Source organism: Aplysia californica, unplaced genomic scaffold, assembly GCF_000002075.1.
Source record: "Aplysia californica isolate F4 #8 unplaced genomic scaffold, AplCal3.0 scaffold00090, whole genome shotgun sequence".
Taxonomy (NCBI): domain Eukaryota; kingdom Metazoa; phylum Mollusca; class Gastropoda; order Aplysiida; family Aplysiidae; genus Aplysia; species Aplysia californica.
In genome coordinates, this window is record NW_004797360.1 from 1,080,781 (window position 1) to 1,099,989 (window position 19,209).

General features: G+C 40.1%; 1 protein-coding gene across 1 annotated transcript; it reads left to right on the forward strand.

Annotated features, from left to right (window-relative positions):
• The first annotated feature begins 126 nt into the window (after positions 1–126).
• Positions 127–11,288, forward strand: LOC101858701 (receptor of activated protein C kinase 1). The gene is made up of 7 exons (XM_013080545.1): positions 127–378; positions 1,467–1,638; positions 4,401–4,548; positions 6,449–6,544; positions 8,074–8,184; positions 9,663–9,803; positions 11,025–11,288. Exons 1-7 carry the CDS (start codon positions 267–269, stop codon positions 11,202–11,204), a joined length of 960 nt encoding a protein of 319 aa, XP_012935999.1. The 5' UTR covers positions 127–266; the 3' UTR covers positions 11,205–11,288.
• Positions 11,289–19,209: the final 7,921 nt, after the last annotated feature.

Genomic DNA, 19,209 nt, shown 5'->3' on the forward strand with positions numbered 1-19,209 from the left:
AGAGAGAGAGAGAGAGAGAGAGAGAGAGAGAGAGAGAGAGAGAGAGAGAGAGAGAGAGAGAGAGAGAGAGAGATTTTATTTGTTTCGTTTCTTTAAATTAGTTTTTGTGGAACTCATGTGACAGGAATATTTCTACTTTCTACTTTTTTAACATTCTGCACGACTCTTTCCTTTTCCGGTTAACTGGCCGTGTAATGGCTGCGGCCTAAGATATAAGTCTCTTACAAATCCGTCTAAATCGTAAGAGAAAAAGAAGTTGAAGCAAGATGTCTCAAGAACAGATGACTCTGAGGGGTACCCTCCAAGGGCACGGTGGATGGGTTACTCAAATTGCGACCAATCCTCAATATCCAGATACCATTCTATCTGCATCCCGAGGTATGTTTTGTTTACAGTTTTGTCCACGATGAAGTGTGGTGTAGACAATTATGGTTCGCCTAATTTAAAACTTTTGTTCTTCGAAATAGTTGAATAGCATTATATAACAATTTTTAACGTGTTAGTTTCACATGAAAACATTCTGGTAACCACCTGAAGTGAAATGATGACATGAATGATGGAATGAAAAGTCTCTCAAATTGCCCAAATCTCGAACGTGAAGGAGTGAGGTTCATAATTGTAATGATGTAGGAAATCTGATTTGTGACAAACAAGTTCTGATTATATGGCAATAAAGGCTTTTATTTCACTGAATGGAGCATTCAATATTTTATGGGACTAGATTTCTAGATCTAGATCTAAATCTAGATATGGCACTCCTGTCCGTTTGTTTACATGACGACATTGTGGAAGTGAATCAGTCATCATTTAGTAGTCATGGAACAGTAGGCCCCACTTGACATGTGGTGCATAAATGCCGTAAATAATGCCCTATTTTTCAGAGGACTTCCGTAACAAGCGACCACTATAAGACAGAGCAGAATTTAGGGGTAGGGTTAGAGTTAGGCCTCTGTCTTTATAATTGTATTTGATGGGGTGGTCGCTCGTTACAGAAGTGCTTCCCCATTTTTTTTCTTTGACTTCTTGTCCATATTGTAGTTTCTGGTTATTTAAGATTTGCTATTGCTGTGATTTTTTCGTTTTTTTTCTTGTTTTTAGGTCAAATTCAAAGATGGTTGCTTTCAAAATGTCGTACACGAAGTAGGCCCAGTAGTGTAATATCTAGGCCTAATTTAACCAAGTCAGCCTGGAAAATGAATCAATCCTAACGACTCAAGCTAGAATCTAGACTAGATTCTAGATCTGTCAAATGCATACCGTGGCATGTGTACATTTACCATCTAGATCTACTCTCCATAGGCACACAGTTGCATGTGGCTGTTTTAAATCTTCCAAAGTCAAAGGAGTCAGGTGCATGACATACAAAAATGTAATGGCTTTGTGACTTGTTTACTCATTTTTATGTCTATTCTTGTTACTGTTTCACTGCTCTGTTTTAATGGAATGATGTTTTGTTTTCCCCCCAGACAAGAGTCTTATCTTGTGGAAGCTGACCAGAGACGAAACCAACTACGGTGTGCCCTTCAAGTCTCTGCATGGGCATGGACATTTTGTCAGTGATGTGGTGCTGTCCTCTGATGGCCAGTTTGCCCTGTCATCTTCCTGGGACAAGACTCTCCGTTTGTGGGATCTTGTTGAGTAAGTTTGTTTTCAGTGGTATTTTGTACAGGGAGTGTATACAGACCCGGTAACCAGGAATAAAGTCACAAAGTATACAGACCCGGCAGGGGAACTCTTTTGTGATTTCGGAAAGTTTCAGCACCCTCTTGGCTCAGGGTAGAACCACAGAATTCTGTGGGTAGAACTAGGTTCTTCTAGATCTAGACAGACAGATATAAATCATTGATCTATTTCGAGGCTAGCCTAGATCTAGATCTAAAACTAAATGAAGATTGCGGATGTCTTTTCGATGAACGATCGTTTTTCCCCTGTTTTGGAATTGGAGGAATCACAATTTGAAGAAAAGAACAGTGTCATAATTTCAATCGAGCAGTCACCCCCCCCCCCCCCCTCTCTTTCTTTCTCTATCTCTCTCTGTGTGTATCCCTCGCATTCTTTTTTTCTTTGTTTGTCTCTGTCTTTCTTTCCCTCCTGCCAACTGGCGGGCATGTCATATACATTTTGCTAGCACTTTCCCCTGCTCTCTCTCTCTAACTCTCTCTCTCTCACACACACACACACACACTACCGGCTCTGGGGGCTGAAACTTTCCGAAATCACAAAAGAGTTCCCCTACCGGGTCTGTATACTTCGTGACTTTGTTCCCGGATACCGGGTCTGTATACACTTCGTTTTGTACATATGTATTACCTATAACTCATGACGCAATGAAATCAGGCACTCATCGATTTTTGGGCATATGGGGTTTCTGGTATAATCTTAACCGTGGAAGCGCGCAGGCCCTATATTAGCAATGCCAATTGGGCTTCCGCGCGCAGGGAAAATTTGGTTCCCATATCTTCCCTCTATATAGTGTGTTCAAATTCGAACCTTCTGTGTTAAGTAGTCGTGTAGAATTTATCATAAATGCACAACTACCCCCCTGTCCCAAGCGGCTTCGCACGGAGACCGGCCATTTTCCCCTCTCTCCTTATGCAAATGTCTATGACCTACAATTCCTGGCATGGATCCCCATTCACGCAGGTCAAGTGTGTGTGTGTGCGTCAGTCTGCTTGAGTTTGTGGCTTTCTTCTAGAACCGCCTGCGTTGGTTCGTAATCGAGGCATACTTCTCATTCAAAACATGTCAAGTTGGTAGCTCTTGATGTTCGTCCAATGAAATTATAGAAGAAATTGATCCACTTAGAGATGAGGAGCTCCAACGGATGGTCCGGAAACAAGACTTTCATTCTATACAAAATATTTCAAATGAGCTTGATTTTGTATGAAATGATACAACCTGATAAAAAACAAGCTTGTTTGATAGTTTTGCATACCATTGTGCAGGTGCAAAGAACAATTAGAGTGTAAAACATTCGGAAATTGACCTAAATTATCCCCTTTCGAACCTCAGGTCATTCATAACAACGAGAGTCCAGAATTAAAAAGGTTATTCGAATGGGCGTAACTACTCGTAATGTCTTATCAGCTTGTGAGAGGGGGTTATTTATGTGTTTGTAACACTTTATAAATAGAAAGCTATGAAAGATAGAGCATTATTTTCATCATTGATTAACACACTCCCGCGGTATTCAGGGCAAAAACACACATTTCCCGACGCGCGCGCTGTACACCAACAGTACACACTGAGTGACCCCGGCAGCCTGCCCGGCACGTCCGACGTAATTGGTTGCTGATAAGATATGCATCTGGGCATAGACGCAGGATAAGAGTTAAAATTCAAGAAGCATAATTCTTTGAATTGAAAATACTTTCTTAGTTACCAAATAAAAAGGGGCTAAAGCGAAAAATTAAATTTTCTTTGGCATTGCTACCTATATAAAGGGTGTGAGCCAGGCCACCCAGGAAGCGCTCAGGCCCTATATATATAGGGCTGAGCTACTTCGACTGGGAAGCGTGCAGGCCTCATATAAGGTAGATGCTGACCTGTTTCAGTGAAAAATTTCAGTATTCCTTATATGGAAAATAACATAGTAAATAACAGGTCAAAGTTATAAATAGTTACCAGTGACTTTGCAAGTTATCTTGACCTCGTAGAGTGTCTCCTGACCGAAATATCGATTGATAAAGTGACGCGGTCCAGCTGAGCGACTACACGCTATGTGTCATCACTTGTTCCGCTGTGCTAATGTACTAACTGTTGGGTTTATTTCATTTTGCTGTTTGTTTGTTTTTATTTGATCGCTTATCTTTTTTGAATGGCTCATACTATGAGCTTAAAGAAAACATGGTTTTATTTATATGCCTTTTATCATCTGTTGAGCCGTAAAAAGTTACTTTTCAGTAGCAGGTATACATCTCAGGAATCTCAGCTGATATTCCCCCAGCCTAACCTCCATGTTTACAACCGATCGGCCGTAGTGGCGGGATACTTCCGATGAACGCTGAGTGCTTCTAGGGTTAAAGCCTGTTCATTTGCCTTTCTTTTAATAAAACGTATTTTTCAAGTCGAGGTATCTGCGGTGGAAGGAGGTGAAATTAGTGGGAAAATAGCTGCCAAAGCTCGATGATAAAGCATAATAAGACAAATTGAGGATGGTAAGGGTTAAATCTTACAGAAACGTCTGTGGTCACTAGTGAGGTATCAATTACTTTTGATAGGCAAATGTTTATCTGGTGCATTGCCTTTCTCAGGATGGTCTGGCTTTTCTTTTTGGCTTCCCTTATTGTCATGTTGGAATAGTAGTATGACCGGGCTGTAAAAATGTCACCATTTTTATTATTTTTTCGCTTGTTTTTAAAAAAAATGTAATCTGAAATTTTGTTCCCTCCTTTTTATAGGGGCAAGACAACTCGCCGATTTGTTGGCCATGAGAAAGACGTTTTGAGCGTTGCCTTCTCTGCCGACAACCGTCAGATCGTGTCTGCTTCCCGTGACAAGAGCATCAAGTTGTGGAACACTCTGGGTGTGTGCAAATACACCGTGCAGGTATTTTGATTTTCACATTTTGTCCCATCACCCCTTATTTTTATTCTGGTTTTCTGACCTTGTGAAAAGAGCTTTGATTTTTGCATGGAGTTTACCCTGAAAATAATCTTACCTATCAGGTAATTGGTGCCTGGTGATTACACAACTGGCATAATGTTTTTGATGAAAGTTGTTCTGCAATTATGAAGGCACTGTTTTTAATAGTTATATTTTTGCTGTAAGTTATGTATAGGAGCACCAGAAGTGGATTTTCTTTCTGTTGCAGGTGGAAACTGATTTAACTGTTTTTTAAACTTTCCCTTTAATTTAAGTGAATGTCTTTGAATTTTGTAGTTGCTTAAAAAAAATAGTTTGGGTTTAAGGCTCAAAAGACTAAAAATACCAATAATATGTCTTAGTGGGGAGAACTATTATTTTGGAGGGTTCACATTTCATAAGCTATAGATTTTTGTATTGTCTGTGTTAAGTAGTATTCTGTCATATTATGCACCGCAGATTGAACTTGTTAATGTCAAGAAAATTATCTATTGACATATGCAGACATTACGATTGCTTCGAGCCGTCCACACCCTTTTACCTTTTGGGAGGGGGGGGGGGGTGAGACAAGCTTTAACGTCCTCATATTCCTGGGCTCAGTTGGTTTTTTAGGTTAAAACCTGAAGCTCCAGCTACAAAGTAGATATAATGAACAATGGATGCCTAGTGATTACACACATGCCATACATTTTCTGATGAAAGTTGTTCTGCAATTATGAAGGCTCGCTGTTTATCGTAATTATATTTTTGCTGTGTTATGTATAAGACCACCAGAAGTTGATTTTCTTTCTGTTACAGGTGGAAACTGATGTGACTTTAAAAAAAATTTCCTTTTAATTTAAGTGAATGTCTTTGAATTGTAGTTAAAAAATAGTTCGGGTTTAAGGCTTAAAAGACTAAAAAATACCAATAACATGTCTTAGTGGGAAGAACTATTATTTTGAAGGGTTCACATTTCATAAGCTATAGATTTTTATAATGTCTGTTAAGTAGATCTAGTATTCTGTCATATTATGCACCGTAGATTGAACTTGTTAATGTCAAGAAAGTTATCTATTGACATATGCAGACATTACGATTGCTTCGAGCCGTCCACACCCTTTTACCTTATGGGGGGGGTGGGTGAGACAAGCTTTAGCGTCCTCGTATTCCTGGGCTCAGTTGGTTTTTTAGGTTATTTATGTCCAATCATTTTGTAAACCTGAAGCTCCAGCTACAAAATAGATATAATGAACAATGGATGCCTAGTGATTACACACATGCCATACATTTTCTGATGAAAGTTGTTCTGCAATTATGAAGGCACTGTTGTTTCTGATGGACTTTTGTTTAACACATTGCACTCTAAGGGTGTGGACGGGAAGTCTGTTCCTAAATCCTAAGTAATGGGGAAGGAACCCATCGCCCGTGAATACAAGCATTTAAAAAATACTAAACAAATTTCAAAATTCCGGAAAAAAATAAAACTTAGAAAGACATTGTAATTTAAGAAAAAAATACTTTATATATGCACAAACTCTTGGAAAGGTTTTAACTTCAGTTCAGTTAGGGTGTCCGACATGTCACTTTAAATCTCAGCCTGGCAGTCGAGCCCTAGATCAAAATTCTACATCTGATTAATCTCAATATCTGATTTGTCATTAGCTTGTCCTTGCTCAAATCCATTGTTATTTCTTTTTTCGAACTCAATTGTGTTGCTTTTCAACAAGTCGAGACACGTTACATTAATGTCTGATCACAAGCTTCTAGACATCGTTAGAAATATAGGGGGCATGTGGAAGATTTTAATCAATTCTATCTTAAGACTAAGTCGGACGTGTGAAATGGTGACGTTTTTTTTTTTGGTGTCTTTTTGCTCTATTAGGAGGACACTCACAAGGAGTGGGTATCGTGTGTTCGCTTCTCGCCCAATGCCTCCAACCCCATCATTGTGTCTTGTGGATGGGACAGAGTTGTCAAGGTTAGTATTTATTTATTTAATTATATTTTTGTCTTCTTGGTTTGGCTGGTGATGTGAGGTGCTAAAAACTGTCGTTGGTTAGCAATACCAATTTTTAAAAATTTTGATTTTTCTCCGCTATTTTTCATTTGATATCTAAGAAAGGGTTTTTTATTCTAACCATTGCTTTTTTTTTAATATAAGGAATTGGTTTATAAATAAGAAAAGGTTGTGGGGGTTGTAAAGTTGGGCAAAACATTGATGATCCGTATATATATAAAATACTCTAAAAAAGTGGACCACATAACAACAGATTATGTTTGCGGAAGCTACGACATTTCGGTAATTATTCATTGGAGCAGTGAATACTGGTCAAATCCCCACCGTCTTGACCCATTGCATGGTTAGTCAGAACAGTTAGTTGATGGAAAAACCGGAGTGTCTTGCAATTTCTGGTGTTTGGTTTTTAAAAAATATTTAAATAGCTATTTCTAGCTTTTAGATGACACTGAATCGGCTCCAGACTTTTCCAGCTTTTCTTTCTGTTTCTATGACAGTTTGCACAGATTGACCATTTTCTGATATCTTTACATTCATAAAAATGCCTGTGCACATTTGACACAACTATTGTTTATATTCCATACAAGAAGATCTCTACCTATTTGCACAGTTTTTGTGGGGGGTTTTAAAGTCTCGCTTATCTGTTGTAATTGTATGCAGGCTACCACAGACACGGCACAACTCATGAAGAAACAAAGTGCCTTTCTCATGTGTGTATTTAATGTTAGAGCAGGAGCCAACTCTGAGAAGGCATGGTCAGTTTAACACAGATTTTGCAGAGATCTGTTGACCTGTTTTTGAATCAAGTCTTTTTATTCATACGTATGTAATTAAAAATACGACACATTTAGTACCTTACAAACACTTGTCTAGAACAAAAACTAAGGCCCAGAAAATAACTATTCCAACGAATGTCTCGAAATATTGAGCTTTTATTTTATCAACATCAATGTAATGGTTTGCTGTGCGGGATGGGGAAGAAACTATTCTGCTTTAAAAGTTGACAAAAATGTGAACTTCTTTACAGACACTGGCTAAGTCGCTCATTGACCGCGAGCCGGGGAGCAGCAACGGGCTGCCGAGCCAGGCTAAGTCACATAATCAGATGAAAAGTGATGCCGTGGAGTGAAGATGATTTATTTATCAAGTCAAGATGCATTGGAGCAGTTGCAAAATATTGTACGAGGGTCTGTGGTTTAGTGTTAAGACTATTTGCCGATGAACCAGAGTGCATAAAGTAATATATCAGAGTAGGGAGAGAAAATCTTAGGACTGGACCCTGAGGTTTGGTTGAAGCATCAAATCTGGATTATTTAAATCCTGTCAAGGGGTTGCAAAAGAATTAAAACGGCAAAAAAAAATTGATCAAGCAGTGCAGTGGTTTTGGGTTTGTTTAAAATGAAAAGAAATTTTTAAAAATTTCGTGTCCCCCTACACCGGTGGCTGAGAATTATTATTACTTTTGGTTTTTTTGGCTAAAATTTTTTCAGGTTTGGAATCTGACCAACTGCAAGCTCAAGACCAACCACTATGGACACACCCAGTTCCTGAACTGTGTTACAGTTTCTCCTGATGGATCCCTGTGCGCTTCTGGTGGAAAGGTAAAGTTAAAAAGATGGAATTTCATATTTAGTGCAACTTTTCTGTATGAGGTCAAATGTGTCAAAATATTAATTTAGTACGGGTGAATAACATTTTAGTGTTTCTTTCATTTTCATGTGTTTAGAAAATGTCCTTTGAGTGACTTTGGTGTTGGTGTTCAGCTGAAAGAAACAGCAGTATTCCGTCTGGACTTTTCAAAACTTCATAAGATTCCAATGCTGCCTTGCTAAACTTATTCTTATATCCGTAGCTTTTAAATTGTTTTTGCTTTTGAAATTCCAGTAGCTCTTAATATTTTTTTGTGGGTGGTTAGTGGATGCTCTAGTGTGGTTTGCTCGTTCTTTCCTGTCAAACGTCTGTCATGCTCATCTCCCCTCCTTTTTTTTTTTTTTTTTGTGTGTGTGTTACTCTCTTGTAACACCTCTAATCAGTGGTGTCGGTGAGATTGCGGGTCTGGGGATTCGAGCCTCCGCTCGACCTGGCGTTTTATCCTTGGTAAAGGCACTTTACACAACTTACCAATTGGGGTGGTCCTCTTGGAGGTCCCCGCCTCTTAAGAAGCTAATAGCGTAAATTTTTTACTGCATAAAGTCATATGAGCGCCTAAGTGGGTTTGGAGGGGGGGGGTGTTTCGACACCTTTTATGTTAAGCGCTAAAAAAAATTACCTCATCACCTATTATGTCCATTTAAAAGCACACTTCTGTGTAGATTTTACTGGCAAAAGACCATTACACAAAAAATGTAAATTTGCAGTTTCCAAGAACCTTCAGGCCTTGAAAATCACCAAAAAGTGCTTTACTGTTCTTATAAAAGAATTTATTCAAAGTTGCTTTACTTTTCTTTTGTTGAAATGACTATCAGTGGGTGGTTGATGGGCACTCTGGTGTGGTTTGCTCCTTCTTTCTTATCAAACATATATCGGTGGGTGTTTGACGGGTGCTCTTGTGTGGTTTGTTTCTTCTTTCCTATCGAACATCGATAGTCCTTATCTCTTCTCCTTTTTTGTGTTTGTTGCTGTCTTGTAACACCTCTACTCTTCGGCACTTATATGACCTTATTGTGTTGCAAGTGCTGTAAAACACTTACTAAAACTTTTTTTTTTAAAAACATCGTCCTTAAATCTCTCCTCCGTTTTTTTTTTTAAGGTACTCTGTCTATTGACACCTCTTATCATCTTGGATACTTATATGACCTTATTGTTGCTAATGCTGTAACCCTCTTACTGACCAAACTTTTTTTTGTCATGATGAGAGCTTGTTTTGTGGGCGGTTGGTGGGTGCTCTGCTCCTTCTTTCCTATCAAACAACTATCGCCCCCCCTCCCCCTCCTTTTTTTGTGTTTGTTACTCTCGTGTAACATCTCTAATCGTTGGCACTTGTATGACCTTATTGTTTTGCAAGTGTCGTAAATTTCTTACAAAAACTTCAGAGGTTGCCTTTCACTGCTGACGTTTGCTGGTTTTGGTTTCTCTTCAGGACGGACAGGCCATGCTCTGGGACTTGAACGAGGGCAAGCACCTGTACACCCTGGACGGCGGTGACGCCATCAACGCAATGTGCTTCTCTCCAAACCGCTACTGGCTGTGCGCTGCTACTGGACCCAGCATCAAGATCTGGGTGAGTGGCTATATGTTTTTATATTTATAATATATATATATGATGTGCTGTTTTCCTACCATTCGCTTTTCTCTTATGAACGATATTTTTGTGAGTCAGATTTTGATTCAAATGTATTATTGTGCACTTTTCTGCAGTGCTCTCTCCAAATTGAGGGATCCACTTTCACAAAGGTGCTAAAGAATAACTGGTAGCCAGCTGATTAGTTGGTAGTGTATTCTGCCACACCATTCTGATTTGCTACCCTGACATACCATCTTAAATATTATCCTATATTGGTTTGGACAAAAGGTTCCTGTTTCTATGGTACTGAATTTTACCACTTCTTGATGGTTGAGCACAAGAAATTACTCTATCCACTTTTGGTCGAAATGGAGTAACCGATATGGCTAGTGAGATTTTAAGCTGCTCTTTTACCTCTGTAAATATATACGTCATAGCTTAATTCGGTATCAAGATGTGAACGTTTCTCTTTTTTTTTACCATTATAGAGATTTCAATACTGTCAAAATTTCAAAACTTGTTTTTCTCTAAACGGAAAAGTGGATATAGTTACTTCTTGCACTCAGCCTTCGTTATTGTGGTGTCTTCTTTTGCCTTTGGCAGCACATCGTTTGCTTTCAAAGAAACATACTTTGTTACACAGTTGCCTATGAGATCGGCCCTGCCAGTTTCATGACAGGAAATGGGCCGATCTACCAGAGTTAGGGATAAACATTTACCTGAACACTACATTGTTGTACTTGGGAGGAGGTGTTTTTATGTTGAGCATGGTGTGAAAGTTGTGAGTATCAGCTGCACTTGAAACAGACCACATGATGAATTGAAACAGTCATACCTCATTATCTGTTATTCTCAAACTTATATTCTCAAACTTATAAGACTACATTTTCTGAGATGTTTTGAAAAACCTGTATATTTCTATCTCACATTTTTCAAAACATGATATACATTAGATTTGTGAATGAGCATGTACATTTTTCATGTCGGCCATCGTGGATTTCAAAGTAACATAACCCCATATAAATTAAATTCAATCAAATCATATGTTCAAAGACAAAATATAACGACCTTTCAAAAAATATATACTTTTGTAGGGTTATTATTTGATACATGCTCATAAATTTGATTTGTAAAGTATTTTTATTTCATGTTCATAATTTTTTTTCCCATTGTGCTGCACTAAATTATCATCATAATGAACGTAATTTTTTCCCCCAGGATCTGGAAGGCAAGGTGATTGTGGATGAGCTGAAGCCCGACGTCATGGCAGCAGGAGCTGGCCGCGAACCCCCACAGTGCTTGTCTCTGGCTTGGTCATCCGATGGACAGACACTGTTTGCTGGCTACAGTGACAAACTGATCAGAGTCTGGCAGGTGTCTATGGCTGCAAGAGGATAAGCTCTGTTGTCACTGCGCTGTGACATATGAAGTTAGCCGTGTTTCCTTCCTAATATGGAATAAATTCTACGTCAGACAAATCTGCCAATGCTTTGTTTTGTTGTGTGGTGGTGAGCGGAAAGTTTTGTTGTTTAAAGGCTATTTTTTTTGGTCAACTTGATTTGATAAGATTTTTATCTGAATTATTGGCAGGAATTGGGAGTGTAGCATCAGAAAGTGTGCGAGGAGTTCTGTTTTGTTTTTATTTTACGGCAGTGTTTTGGGGCCACACTGACTGGCAAGCAAATCTCTTGCTGTATTCTCTTTTAGATTGGGGTTTCCAGGTTTTATCCAAAACCTGTTGCTAGACTGAATACCGAATGAGAAACACTCTCTGGATCACAGCCAAAAATGATCGTTATAGACGGATAGCTGCTATGGGCAGGTCTTAGTTTTGGTCACTTTCTACAAGTATGAAATAGACCTGCATGTTTGCCAACAATCGCGAACCGGCCGATGCTATCGCTAGGCCCACCTGTAATAGTCAATGTGCGTAGTGCGAGGCCTTGCCGACTGCCAGCGACCCCTTTTTTTCCCCGTCGGCACTTTCGTTTTCGTGCCGACGTCGGCGTTTCCGACATAATTGTCGGAACCTAAGTAGAAATGCGAATATGGAAAAGGAAGACAACCTAAATTATCTACTTTCAGTTTCGTGCTCGAGCGGCCATTTTGAATTTCGTTTGTTGACTAATTCAATAGTTCAGATCGTGTGGATTCATTCAAGTCCGACTCTCTTGTTCTAATAGAATCTAGATCTAGATTTATATAGATCATTATAGACCTCAATGGAGGATTCATATTCCAATTCTATTGTGTCAAACCCTATCATAGGTTGTGCTGTAATATTAATATTGGTAAAAATAAGCATTTCATTAGGTGCGTGAATTATTTATTTATTTAGATCTAGAATCTAGACTCAGTTGAGTCCCTCTGTTCGGAATCGGATGCGGATTTCTAGTTCAAGGCCTATTCCTATTCACTTGTTCTACAAGATCTAGATCTAGATCAAACCCTATAGCAATGCAGATGTAAGCCATAGATCTAGATCTATGCTCCTTGTTTGTTTTGGAGTGTGGTATTTTAATTATATATTTTTTTTTTCATTTAGGACTTGTTTTGGCCTTTTTACATGAGGCCCGTTGCAGGTTCTTTTTGGGGTTAGGGTTAGGTCTCTTCTTTATTGTGTTTGTTGGGGTGGTCGCTGGTTACTCGGATGTCCTTCCTTATGACACCCACAAATGCTTTTTTTTGGGAGGGGGGGGGGGAGTTGCACAAAATTTTCAGACAATCTGGTTGAGGCTCACATGCAGGTCTAATGAAAGTAACTTTCACACAGTAGGCCTACAAGTAAACCACCAACACCAAGTCATAGAATGAAGCTAAACATTCCCTTCTGAGTTCCATAGCTGCCACTTTCCCGCTAAATAGCGGAAACTCCGCTACATCTAGCTTTCTCCGCAACTTTCCTCCTTCCTCCGCTGGACCGCTCTTGGTCGCAAATTTCATACTTTTTTTTCCACGTTGAAAACACCGAACCGGGAGAGAGACGAAAACGCGGTCTGCGCATGTCCGCCCGTAGCTCTCTACTTCCGTTCTTCTAGGCCCAACGCTAGTTTCACATTGTTTATTGTTGTGGAGCAACACAGTGTCGATCGGGCATTGGGATGTTAGCGCGCCGAGTTGTCATTGAAATTGGCGGAAATTGGAGAGAAATTGATTCAGAATGCAAAAATAAAAGGAGCTGGAATGAGAAAGAAGCAGCCGGTGTGCGACTTGAAAAGTTCATTAGAAAGTTGAACTAGCTGTTTTTTGCGAAAGAAATCGCGGCACTCCTGTTACAGTCCTGTACAATTGCGGTCCCGTTTGTTTACATGACGGATATTGTGGCTGCTGCGGAAGTGAATCTAGATCTAGATTTAGATCTAGAAAATCTATCTCTAGATATAATCTAGATCTGCACATATTTAGATATATCTAGATCTAGATTAGATAGCCTAGGCTATAATTTTAATTCAGTTTATCTCTAAATAAGAAACACACTACAGGGGCACTAAGTGCAAACGGGACCGCAATTGTACAGGAGTGCCTGTGTATCCTTGATCCGATACTGCTCTACGTCTATGTATGTACACGTTTAAAGTGAAAGAAATCTTTTTATGAGACACCAGCTGGCAAAAAACACTAGATTTTTAGTCACCAAGTCCAAACTGTGTCAATTTGACTCGAATGCTTGTTAGTCAACTTACTGCCTTTATGTTGTTTTTTTTCAAATACATTTTAATCCAGTTGCCTATGGTTAACAATATGACAGTTTTCCCTTCCAAAACCGTAGGCTAGATTTTCCAGTATATATTGCCTCTGGATCTCACTGGTTTCGGAGAGCGCGCATGCGCTTTCGCGTGAATTTCCTCCTTTTAAAAAATTTCTGAGTGGCAGCTATGTGAGTTCTCAATGTTATACGTTTTTGATTTTGTCTTTCTCTTTCATTTCTATGGGCGGTGCTACTGACTGAAGTGTCTTTAGGCCATTTCCAAAGGTACACAGTAGAATTGTAAATGGGCTGATTCATCAATGTCATGCTCATAAATGCCTAAACTGCAACAGGGAGCTGCTGTTTTCTCTGTCCTGTTGACATCCACCTCTTGGCGCTCTTATGACCTTACGCAGTTGCGAGCACCGTAAAACCTTTACTAAAATTAAATTTTAAAAAAGAATGCTGCCGAGTCTCACACACCCCCTCTATAGTGGTCATTCACAAAACAAAAAGACGCAAGAGAAAGCAAAAATGGAAGAAGAAAAAACCTGGCCCCAGCACAAGCATCTGGTGGCCACTGTCAAACATGAGACACTTACTTTCTTACGATGACTGCATGGCATTTACTGGTCAGCAGAAGTGTGTTATTACTGGCAGGCGCAAATGGTGTAGGCAGTGATTGTGGTCAGTTTGTTGGACACTTGCACATCATTGGGAAAGTGTGGGTAGTTGGCAGGTGCTCTGCTGTGGTTTGCTCCTTTCTTATAAAAAGTCTATTGCCTCTATCTCCCCTCCTTTTTTATGTTTGTTACTCCCTTGTAACACCTCTAATCTTCTGCGCTTATAATATACGACCTTATTGTGTTGCAAGTGCCGTAAAACTCTTACTAAAACTAAAATTGGGAAAGTGCTGCAGTAAGCAGTGTTTGGTGAAACCATAGGAATTACCTTTGATTACATCCGAAAACTGGTCATGGAAATGGATGAAAGATGCCATGGGCATCTCGAACCCATTACTTTTCAGTTACATGCCTGACGGTGTCAGCCTAACCACTAGTCCACTGTGACTGACTGACGCATTGTTTGAGGATGGCCAGATTTTCCTTCATCTTGAAGTTCATGGTCAGAGGAAAGCACAATTTGATAAAATCCTAAAACATTGCAGCTATTTTCACACTAATTTTTTTTCAAGGAAACCAGGCGACCCCCACCTCTTTCAACTGCAAATATCTCGACTCCTATTCTGGACAGATGGATACTTTTATTTTATCATTAAAAGCGGGGCAAATGAACAGGCTTGGAGATTTCAATAACCCTATGTGCCCAAAAATTTCTCAGCGTCGCGGCACAACAATTGATTTTTATGTCACGGCTGGCTGCAATTGTTGAAAACGGCCATTATCACTTCAGTAAGAAGGTTACTCCTACTGTAACATATCACAATACAGTCGAACCTGCCTTTACGGAAACCTGTCTTAACAGAATCTTCCCGCTCCCCCCTTGATATATTCCTCTAAAATGGTATAACTGTATAAAACGGAAACCTGTCCAATGCGGAAAAGGAAAGAAAAATCCGCTCCCCCCCCCGAGGATTTCACCTGTCCAAGACGGAACATGCTTTGCACGCTCAGCCCTGATTTGAAACAAAACTCGCAAGTTCGGTACCGCTGGCTCTACTAAACTAACGCTATGGTCATGCGGCTAGCCGGGGACGAGGAATAGGGGTACAATTTTGGGGTAGATGTTACCTCATCATGTGAGCCCTGAGCGATGCAGATGGTCAACAGTGTAGTGTGGGTGTGAAATCTCACGACTGCCCGTGAGAGTGCTCGAGTAGCGAGCCCCTACGTAAACTTTCCTGGGTCCAGAAGCCAGAGGTGTGAAATTAGATTGACCAATGCCTGCCGCCCTGATCGTACGGCCAGTCGAGAAAAGAGTTCCTTGAATTGTTGTTACAATGATGGCAGTAAGGGGTGGGGCTAAGGGTGGAAGTAAAGGAGATGTTCAAACGTTTCTGTTTTTAATAGGTCAAACAGTGGTCCTATGAAAGGCAAGCACTGGTGGTAATTGGATAAGTAAGACTGACGCATGTCTTTATCAGACAGGATAGCAATTGAGAGGTGTGACGTTTTGACCACTGCTTCCTTGATCCCACCGACTGGGCCTTTGAACCCCCCCCCCCCCCCCAAATCTCCACCTAAATTCCCCTGTCTAAGACGAAATTTTTTTCTGGCTCCCTTGATTCCGTCTTACACAGGTTCGACTGTACATGATATGTACACTGCAGGGTCAGACCGGTCCTGATGGACTTCTGGGCTAATTTTGAGGAAGAAAAGCAGAGGTCTATTTGATACAGTGTGCACTGGCTATACCCATACCCAATTATTCAAACCATGCAGACCTGTGGGCATCAGTTCTTAGACAAAGTCATAGACCAGTATAGTTGTCTCCATCTAATACTAAGAAGCACAGGGGGGTTTCCTTGGTTTTTTTGGGGGGAGGGGTAAGTTTTACGGTGCAAGCAACTGCGTACGGTCGTAATACAGTGGAGCTCGGATTCAACGAGATGAGATAGATTCCCCGTTTTTTTTCCTTCGTTAAAATCAATAAAAATAACCCGGATTCAACGAGCACTTAAATCAGCGAAATCGGATTCAACGATGTCGCTTCCAGGGTGAACAGTCAGAACAGCCCCCGCAGACGTGGCTTCGTTCATTTTTCTCCCAGAACGAACTTTTATCTATTCCCGGAAACCATCCATCGCAACTGCATCGTGAACCATTATTCACTTACCCGATTGCATGTGACCAATCAGCGGCCTTTTTTCATACCAACACATGCTATAACGAACACTCGGATTCAACGAGATTTTAGGTCAGGCCCGGCGACCTTGTTGAATCCGAGTTCCACTGTAGCGCATGGGGCACATTTAACATTTTTCAGTTGATAGGAAATTTTGAATTTTGCCTGGGTGGCGACCGAAGCCTACACAATTTTAGACCACCAAAGGATCCTTAACGTGCGCAACTTGCTGTCCCCGTGGTTTTATGCACCCCGCATAATTTGGCAAAATTTGATCGTTTTTTGCATGATTTATGATTAGGCTACTTTCTTTTATCATTCTTTGTTAATTAAAATTAACAGAATTGCATAATTTCACTTTTTTTTTAGCTCAGTTTGCATAATTTCAGATTTTTTTGTGCATAAAACTGCGGGGACAGAACTTTCACACAAGTCCTCGAGATTTTTCTCCCTTGTCCGAGAAAGCTAGGTGTAGATCTTTCCTACCAGCAGATCAGGGGTGTGGCTGAAAGACAGCAGTGAGAAGGAGGAGCCAAGGAGAAGCAGTAAAAAAGGCTGCAGAAAGAGTGTGGAGCCCAGAGGAGGGGGCAAAGAAGGTGAGGGGGTGGAGGCAGAAAGAAAGTGGAGACGAAGGCAGACGACTGGACATTGTCTTGAGAGCAGGAATGGAGGTGAAAGGAGACGTTATCATATTAATTTATTAGACTAAAGAAGAACATTTTTTGGTTGCTTCCCTGGTTACTGGTTCGAACCCGAGACGAATGAGAGGCGAACTCCTCTAGGCTAGGCCACGACGAGAGCCCCCGTTCCTAAGACTAAGTGTGTTTACGTGAACCTGTGCAAAGGGGGGAAAGGGACCGAGCATCTCATTTCCTTGATGCTGTATTTTTAGTTACCTCCTTTCGGGGTGGAGGGGGTCACTTTATCCGATAATGCATCGAAACTTGTATGTATAAATTATAAAGGCAAAGGATTTTGCGATTGTGGTTTTGACAAGGTGTTGACAGTGGAATGAGGAGTTGATAAAAGTAGAAAGACAATCACTGTACTGATGTGCACTGACTTGTTGGGAACAGATAAGAAGAGGAAACTTGGTGATAGTAGTACTTGTACTATGTAGTAGTGATAGTCGTGAAAGGGGATATATGGTCACTTTTAATTTTAAGGACAAGCGGGCTAACCCAGATTTCGGGGGTTTCCAGAAATCTTGTGACCTGCACCAAAATGGGGCCTTGCCCTACCTATAACTATAAGAGGAGAAGTTTGGTTTCATTGGTGTGTACCGGTATATTTGTTTGGCAACAGAGAAAACAAACTCTCATTGTCTTAGAAACTGAACAAGGGGCAAAAACTTTACCTTCGATTTTCTCTAAACATTTTTCAGGATAACCCCCTTATGCTTTAAATTAAAAACGACCATATTGTATTGCGCAGCTTTCTACTAAGCAAGCGACCTCTCCCGATTGCCTATTACTATTTATTTATTGCAACTTGGTGTATCATGTATGGATGACATAAGACAATCTGAGAATGAGACTGAGAGACTTCTCTGGTGATTCGTTGAACAAGCAGCTGATCACTTGACTAACCTACTTTAACTTTAGGGTTCCCTTAACTTTAATCCTACAGACCCACTGCGAGTGGTAGGAAAGTGAAAGTAAGAATTTGGAAAGTCTTATTAATTATATTCTTCTCGTTTTATGATTGTCTTGAATGTCATTGAATGCAAGATATCCTCTCCGCCGCACATCGGTATAAGTTTTCTATGAGTGGTGGAACCAAGATTCATTGGTGTCTGTGGTACATAATGTTTTGGTCGGGGGCTTTGACATTGCGCCCAGGAGATCCGCAATCCATTCCCAAGTGGGGATACATTTTCTCAAGTATTTTGGCCTGTCTGCTAGGATGTTATATGATATCCCTCTCGATGATCAGCCTGGGCTCCAAAATTATCTAAATTTTGTTGATGGTGGCGTGTTAAGGAAAAAAAAGTGCTGCACGTATCGGTTCACACACACACACACATATATATATATATATATATATATATATATATATATATATATATATATATATATATATATATATATATATATCAATAACACGAACTTGAGTTTCACGGACCAGAGAACTTCTTAGTGTGTAAAGGGGCTGTTCAAATATAATCTTCTTACACCTGGAAGGGGGGGAGGGGTCTTGAACCAATGTAATATTACACTTTTGTGAGGTGAAAAAACAAGGGGGAAAAAAAGAGGTGGCCTTGGTCAAGAAAGGCTGCATGGTGTGCAGAGGACTCAAGAAATGTGGAAAATATTTTCCAAGTAGGCCTATTGCAGCATTGAAGAAGTACAGGGCTTTACACAGGAAGAAATGGAGGTGGAGGGAGAAGAAGAGGAAGAGGAGACAGAGCAGGAAGTTGGAACAGGACATAATTTGGACGACAGCTCAGCAGATGCCCCTGTTTTTAAAAAAAACATTTTTGACGTATATAATGATGAACACTGCATTTGTTGATGATAACTGGATTTTCTAATTTTACTTTTTGTTTTAAGCATAATGATCAGTAATAACAGATACCGTGGAATCCTGATAAAGTCAACTCTTACTTACAATTTACACCTCACTGGGGTCCCGTTTCCTACTTTCTTTGTTTAACGTAATTGTGTTTCTGATACATGCACAGTCAACCGCTTGAGTTTTAACCTTGCGTAAAGTCAACAGTTTGGGGCTAAATCCCAAGATGAATTCATTTAAGAAGAGATGTTTAGGTCCTGAGCCAGTGGTGTACACACCTCCAATTACTTTGTTCACTCATTATCTCTTGTTTTGGTGACAACTTCAGAATTATACTCGCCGAAATTGAGCTAACATTTTGTTACCAGGTATTTTGTAATTTAGTAGCTGTCATTT

What these genes read in the sequence shown, in the direction of transcription:
- LOC101858701 (XM_013080545.1), top strand. Translation starts at nt 267, where the DNA reads ATGTCTCAAGAACAGATGACTCTGAGGGGTACCCTCCAAGGGCACGGT. An exon ending in TGTGCAAATACACCGTGCAG is followed by an intron (nt 4,549 to 6,448) that starts GTATTTTGATTT and finishes TTGCTCTATTAG; the next exon opens with GAGGACACTCACAAGGAGTG. An exon ending in GACCCAGCATCAAGATCTGG is followed by an intron (nt 9,804 to 11,024) that starts GTGAGTGGCTAT and finishes TTTTTCCCCCAG; the next exon opens with GATCTGGAAGGCAAGGTGAT.